Source organism: Triticum aestivum, chromosome 2D (genome assembly GCF_018294505.1).
Source record: "Triticum aestivum cultivar Chinese Spring chromosome 2D, IWGSC CS RefSeq v2.1, whole genome shotgun sequence".
NCBI classification, from domain to species: Eukaryota; Viridiplantae; Streptophyta; class Magnoliopsida; order Poales; family Poaceae; genus Triticum; species Triticum aestivum.
The window spans coordinates 418,645,646-418,653,244 of record NC_057799.1 but is presented as its reverse complement, the minus strand read 5'-3'; the positions used below and the strand labels follow the sequence as shown (position 1 = coordinate 418,653,244).

The 7,599-nt window shown below is 44.9% G+C and overlaps 1 protein-coding gene across 1 annotated transcript; it reads left to right on the top strand.

Moving 5' to 3' along the window:
- The first annotated feature begins 1,216 nt into the window (after positions 1-1,216).
- On the top strand, positions 1,217-6,305 carry LOC123053535 (NAP1-related protein 1). Its single transcript, XM_044476999.1, has 10 exons — positions 1,217-1,490; positions 3,917-4,039; positions 4,143-4,193; positions 4,356-4,427; positions 4,500-4,613; positions 4,705-4,766; positions 4,952-5,012; positions 5,176-5,232; positions 5,330-5,368; positions 5,898-6,305. The coding sequence occupies exons 1-10, from the start codon at positions 1,368-1,370 to the stop codon at positions 5,955-5,957; spliced, it is 762 nt and encodes a 253-aa protein (XP_044332934.1). The 5' UTR covers positions 1,217-1,367; the 3' UTR covers positions 5,958-6,305.
- The last annotated feature ends 1,294 nt before the right edge of the window (positions 6,306-7,599 follow it).

Here is a 7,599-nt window from a genome sequence, read left to right as displayed (position 1 = left end):
TCAAACCTCCCACGGGATAGGTGAGAGGTATTTATAGTATCCCTCAATAAGTGGCCGTTGGAGCCACTTGGGGGCAGCAGCTGTCGGACGTCCGAGACTCACCGGACGTCCGAGGCCTTGGCAGACACCGGACGTCCGACGTTTTGGCTCGGTAGAGAAGGTACTGGACGTCCAGTGGAGACCGGACATCCGGCGTCTTGGTTCTGTTAACGGAGAACCGGACGTCCGGTGGAAACCGGAAATCCGAGGTTTTGGCTCTGTAAAGGAAATGCCGGACATCCGTAGACACCGGATATCCGACGATATGGCTCTATATAGGAAGTACCGGACGTCCGACATGTGTCGATCGTCTGACAGCGGCAGAGTACAAAAGATTGTTTTAAAGATCATTTGAGCAAGACTTTCGCGAGACCCCATGTCCCCCTCTTAATAGTGCGGGATGCCTATACTCAAGAACAAACAAAAAGGGCCTAAGCTAGTAGACTTGTTTCTTCGTTCTTGAGGAAGATAAGTTTTCCGTAGTCATAGTCCACACACATGACCCCGAGGGGTCTAAACCTGAGATATACTTGACAAACTTTGTTAGTCCCCTATGAGTATATTGTCATCAACATCAAAATATGATTAAGGGCATGATTGCACTTTCAGTTAGAAACTGAAATCTACAATCCCACGTCTCAAGATGGGGGAAATCGATCTTTGAGACCCAAACACCACAAATCTTGGTTGTCGCCAATGTTAGCCATAGCATTTGCAGCATGAGGCTATAGAGCCGTGATTTTTGTGAACCTGCCTTCACTACGCAAACCAAATATGTTAGAAAATCTCCAAACCTGCATATCAACAAACTCTCTGCCCCTGACACCGAAGATGAAAATAGAAGGGGGGCATCGAAAATGACAACTTGGGCCGAGAGACTAGGGTTATGAACTTGCATCTCACGGTAGCGGTGCGGATAATGCGAAGATAAGAGTATTTTACTTTTCAACGTCCAAAGAAAAAAAAGGCATCTAAATGCATTCTATAGATTTTTTGAGAACTTCAATCCTGTAGTCCAAAGCTCAGGTGTAAAATGAATTTTACTCTTTTTTCATAACATGAATTTTAAACGTTTGTATTCTTCAATCTTTCATTTTGTTTGAGGCACCAGCTGCTCTTTTTAGGGCAACACATACTGAACGTTCTTTTTAGAACAATATAAACCCAACAGCTCGCGTAATAAAGGCACCGCGAACACGCGGCCGCCATAAGATGAGGCCCAATTAGAACTCTCCTCCCTCCCCCACAGCAGTGGTTGCGCAGCCAGTCAAGTGCCTCCCCGGAAACCCAAGGCTAAAACCCTAGAGCTCGCGGAGGGTTTTATCGAGATGGCGACGGCGGAGCAGAAGGGGAAGAGGCCGAGGATCGAGGCGGAGGAGGGCGACCGCATCGACGACGCCCTACTGCTCTCCATCGAGAAGCTCCAGGAGATCCAGGACGAGATCGAGAGGGTGAGTCGCTTCGTTTCTCGCCTGCTGACAGCTGTCGCCGCGCGCTCCGGTTGCTCGGCCTTTGATTTTGCCGCCGTTCTTTTCATTTTCGGAGCAGTTTGCACGAAGGCTGCGCGGAATTTAGTGGAATTTCAACTCCCGATTTGTTTATGTGCGAGGGGGCTGGTCTCTCCGCGAGGCAGCGTTTGGTGACCGACTGATTTGGGTGTCCCCTCGATAGGTGTATTGGATGATTGGGTTGGAATTCTCTGCTTCCCCTCCAGGCCCAGGGTTCGAGCTATAGAACCTTCTTAGACTTTTAGGTAGTGGTAGATATATTTGGAGACCTCTGCTTGTGCTGCTGCAGAATTGTGGCCTGTGTCCGTGTTCTCTGTCGATACTTCAAATCACTTGTTCGTGAGCTTATGCACACTGGATTGTAGACGTTTACAGTAGCTTTGGGTGCACTTAAATGTTTGTGAGCACTCCCAGAGCAGGGTGTGTGACAACTGCAATGGTCTATTTTAGATTCATTTTGACAGTTGGTGGTCTGAAAATACAGCAAGTTTTGAATACCTCAATTGATTGAAGTTTTGTTGTGGAAAGTAAACACAGGAATGCCAGCTAAATACTCCCATGTACATATAGAACCCCTATACTCTTCAGACAAATATAAGTTAATTTCCTTTAGGATTACAAAATGATCACATGCCTTGCTCTGCATCTTGCCTTTCTTCACAACATGCATGACATGTCAATCTCCATTACCACCAAATATGGCACTTCTTCACTCTGTTATATTACCAAATCAGCTTCAGCTCCTGTTTCTATGGGCTCCATACTCTTTCCATTATGTTAAATTTTGTGTCAATGAAACTTAGTTCTGTAACTGGACTCGGTGTAAAGAGCACAGTTATGCATTCTATGTATGAGCTAATGATGAAACACCAAAGGATTTGTTTGATTCCTTATTAGAGTAAGGCACCTTATCTGCTAATTAAACAGTCTTTTAATTGCTTAGTACTCTTGTCTCTCTGAAACGGAATTATTGCCTGAATATCTACGGTGACAATAACATATTGTGAATGGACAGGCTATATCTGGCTGGAATATTTGAATGCAGTTAAATTACTAGGCAGTTAGCTTCAGGCTCCGTTTGGAAGCGAAGTTTTTGAAAAACCTAAGCATTCCAATACTACAGTTTTTTATGCCGATGACAACAAAGACTGTAGTATCTGAAAACATCAGTTTTTAAAGTCTTACTTAGACAGTGCCGTGTTTGGCAATGAAAGTATACAGTGTTGTATTTACTGACCGCATGAGAGATCATTTGCTGCGTTTCTCAGTTTTAAAAAAAGAGGTCCTGGCCTCTTTTTTTAATACAGCAAAAATACCACAGTTTTGTGCATACTGTGGTTTTATAATACTGCCACTTTAACTAGAGCCAAATACTTCAAAGTATTTGAAACCATAGTTTTCCAAAATACAGTGGTATTCTTGAAATACTTTAAAAATACTTTGCAACCAAACCCACCCTCATTGTTTTTATGGTGTCTAAGGCATCAGGGCGCCCTCTGATGGCAGGGCGTCGAGCTCGCCTTTGACAGCTTCATAAGGTGTCCGCCTTGGACAGTACGGCGTCTGAATCGGCCACCTAGGCGCACCCCATGTGCTGCTCCCAGGAGGGAAAGAGTAGCCCGCACGGAAATTTTCACGGGAAAGACTGGCTCACACACGAATAGGTACGAGGAGGAGGAGGGAGGGAGAGAAACCTCCAATCCAAGCGAGAGGGATTCCTCTTCTCCTCCCTCGACCTTTTGCGGCGTCTCCTTCCTCTACGGCTTTGATCTGTGCCCTTCCTCCTCTCTGGCTCAGCTCCTCCAGTCCTCGGGCGCAACAGCAATGTGTGGCTCCTATACTTGTCTCACTTCTCCCCTGCCCTCCTCTGCTCTTTCTTTCATCCCCTCCCAGTGCTCTGTTTCTCCCAGCAGTGTAGCTAGATGTGCTCGGCTGCTCCTTCCCCTCCGCATCTGTTTCCTCCCAAATCTGCTTCTCCACCCACAAGGCAGCAGCCCCACCACCGCTTCTCTCCTTCCACATGCTTTATCTGGTTGCTCTAGTGATTTGGCTCTTCTCCCTTTTTCTTTGATGGCTGATTGGGCCTTCTCTCAGTGCTGCCGCAGTAGCCAGGTCTCCCTGCTCTGATGGATCCTGTGGCTGGTAATGCTTATGATCTCCAATGATCCTATGAGAGGAGCTACATCCAATGATCCAGCTTGGAAGTATGGGTTCTGGCCAGATTTAGAGTGCCATATATTATATATTTATGTGTCTAAGGTGTCGCCTCACCTTACGCTTTAAGTGCTTAAAAAGGTGAGGCGGGGGTACAACTCCTCGCCTTACCACCTTACAAAATTGGTTAGCTTATATAGATTCATTTACTGCAGGTTAACGAGGAAGCCAGTGATAAAGTCTTGGAGGTGGAACAGAAGTACAATGAAGTTCGCAGGCCAGTTTATACTCGACGGAATGAAATTATCAAGGAAATTCCGGACTTCTGGTTGACTGCGGTTTGTAACATGTTCTATGCTGATTTATATGTCGTCTGTTTATTTCCTGAAACTGCTGATTGGTATAGTCTCATCCTTACTAATTCATGCATTTCCGCTGCAGTTTCTAAGCCATCCTATGCTTGGTGAACTTCTGACTGAAGATGATCAAAAGGTACATTGTTTTGTGCGAAGTTTAACATCTACACTCTTTAACTTTTAGCATTTGTATCAAATGTGGCAACAAGTAATAAAATACTAAATTACTATATCAGACTTGCTGAGTAATTATGTGGAACCATACTCATACTATTTGATCACTTTTGTTCCATTGTAGATATTCAAACACTTGGTGTCTATCGATGTGGATGAGTTTCAAGATATTAAATCAGGCTACTCCATTACTCTTGTAAGCTTCTTTTGCATCTACAAGCTATGGTTTCCTTCCCTTTGCTTACATGTTTTGAACTTGAACTGGCAGGCATTCTCTTCTAATCCATATTTTGAAGATACAAAGCTTACGAAAACATGTTCATTCAGTGATGATGGGAAAATAACTGTGAAGGCCACCACCATCAATTGGAAGGATGGAATGGTACTATGCCTCGTTAATCGTATAAGCGCTTCAGCAAAGTTGCTTCTGTATGTAAAATTAGATCTAACGAGTTTTCCAATAATACATCAAGGATATTGCAAATGGAAAGGCATACACGGAGAATGGGGAGAAACGACTATTGATTGATGAGAGGTTGGTATTTTTTTTATCTTCTTCTGTGCTAAAAATTATTAAATTTTTCTTCATGCCTTATCTGTACTATATTATTCATTCCAACATAGAGAGACGTCATCATTCCATTCGAGTTATAATATGCAAGTATGAAATTTGTGAAGAGGATTCATGTTCTGTTTACTTTTCCTTTTTTTGTTTTGCAGTTTCTTCACTTGGTTCAATGATGCAAAGAACAAAAGTTTTTCTGATGGAGTGATGGATGAGGTATAGGATTACGCGTTTCCTATGCTTGTAGCTCCTGCTAAATCAGGATTATTTCAATTGATCGGAAGTTTTGTATCTCTGAAGTCTGGCAGATGGAATGGCATAAATTTGGAACTCTAATTCTTCCTCTTGATTTATTTTGTGAGAAATTCCAATCATGCAGGTGGCAGATGTTATCAAGGAAGAATTGTGGCCTAATCCTTTGAAGTATTTTAACAATGTTAGTGCTTCTCGTATGATATAAGTGGTTTATTTATTGGGTCCTATTTTTTTTATTGTGGATCTTTGTGTCATGTCCCTCGAATCTTCCATTGCAGGAGGCTGAAGATGAATTTGAAGATGATGAGGATGAAGAGGTAATCCTGTTTTCTTTATCAGCAGTCCATACTTCCATTACCTCTGTATATATGATACTCCTTGGGTGTGTGCCCTTATGCAATAGTACATAACGTTCTTGTAGTTCATTTGCAATGGTGTACAATATCCTGATACTCATGCAATAATGCATAACCACCTCAGTTATCATGATGGCTTGTTTGACTTCTCAATGTATATTTGCTGTTCATACCACGACACTGTGCATCATCTGGTCATCACAGGTGCTCTAACCCCAACAGCAAAAGGAATTTAGGATGACATTAGCACGCCATGCACTACACATCTGACATTTTGCCCAACTTCCTTAAATTTGCTAGCTGGCATTGTGTCAGGCTTTTGTGCTCTCATAGGCCTGAAGGAAATGAGTTTGAGTTGGTGATGTCACTTGGGGCCTTATTTTTGTTTTATGCACATAAATTTAAAATTGAGCCTGACACTGTTTGCCGAGTTTTGTTGCACTTTATCTCTTCTGTACATGTATATATCATTCTTTTGCAACTTCTGTAGGGATTTGATGAAGACGACGATGATGAAGATGAAGAAGAGGAGGAAGATGATGAGGAGTGAAACCCTCTTTCATGCTGAATTTCAATTGGCTTCGACAACTCCCGTGCATGTAGAGTGGAGATCCCGGATCTCCTGGGGACTGAAAAGCAAGGTGTCCCTTTTGTGGTGTTTTGTTGCTTGACTTAGCTGGATCTGTAGGATTGTAAGGTTGATCTGTGGGAACTTGTTTTGATCTGCTCATACATTTGGAGTCCTGCAGATTCCAATATGTGGCACTTCAAGTATATTGTTATTGTGGGATGCAGTAGTGGTCTGTGTTTCCTGAGATACAGTTGCTTTAACGACAGTTAGTCGACAATATTTAACTAACTTATATGGTAGTACAAAATTCATGGCGTATTTCAGTTACTCCTCGACAGTGCCATTTTTGTGTCACATCATTCACATATTTTTAAACTGTTTGTTGATCAAAGCTTTTTTCCTTTGAGGTGTTAATGAAAGCTAGAGCGTGTTACATTTGCAGAAGGATGGAGTATATTTATGGGCAGTGATCTGCGCCGGTCGACTGGCGCAAGGCTTCCGCTGGTCACAGCTACATCGTCCGATTGGACAGCGCAGAGCCGTTTGATTAGAAAACTCTTTCCCCCTGAGTCAACTCTCGTCTTATTTCCCGGTCGTTCTCCCCTATCGACATGCACCCACAACACCAGCCCTCCCCGGTACCACCAGCCCTCGCGAGCACCTGCAGCATGCACGTCTCCGGCCACGACCGCAAGTGCTGATGATCGTCCCTCTCCCAGTCATGGGCGCGCGCCTCGTCGTCGTGGGTGTGCTTGCAACCTCGCGGTCGCCTCGCCATGACTACCTCATCTTCCATCTCCTGGCTATGGGATGCGTCGCTACTCCGGCAGTGCGTTCCTAGCAGCGGCCAACAATAGTTGGAGGCCCCATGGTTGCAGCCATCGGGTTGTGCCGCCCCACCGCACAAGTGGCATCGTCCGCTGCTCTTCGCCATCGTCTCCTGGGATTAAGCTTCACCCATCAAAATCATTGTAGCAAAAGAAAAAGGTGGATGTAGCTTTTCTGAAGCCGGTTGCAGCTCACCACGGCGGCGCCCGTCATCGTCTCCCCACCACTTCATTGGTTGAAGCAAAAAAGACACCCGTTCCAGCTTTCGTCAACAATGGTTCCAGCATTCGCGTTGCAGCTTCGCCAGTACCCGGTTTCGGCAAAAAAAGGTCTACCGGTCGAGCACCATGCAGCTCCGCTTATAATAGATGTAGCAAATTTCTCGACTGTAGTAGCAAAAGTTGAGTATGGTTTCAAAAAAGGGGTCGCCACTGTGGCGTCATTGCTTGCGAGTGCAGCTCTGGTGGTTGGTGCTTTCGCCGCGTCCGTTGTAGCAAACCGGGATGCTGGTTGTAGCTTGTCTTGTCTCTGGTTCCAGCTTTCACCGGTGCACTGTGGTCGGCTGTAGCTTTCTACTCTTCGGTTGCAGCTTTCGCCAAAGCCGGTTGTAGCTTCCGACGTCGCCGGTTGTAGCACTACCCCCATCTCGTTTCACAGCGCCATCTTAGTTGAAGCAAAAAAAAGGTTCTCACTCGCAGTGCCGCTGCCGGCTGCAGAAGCCCAACGAGGAAGCTTGGAGTAGCAGCAGGGTGGGCCGTTGCAGCAACGATGGTGAGCGGCGTGCAAACGGTGG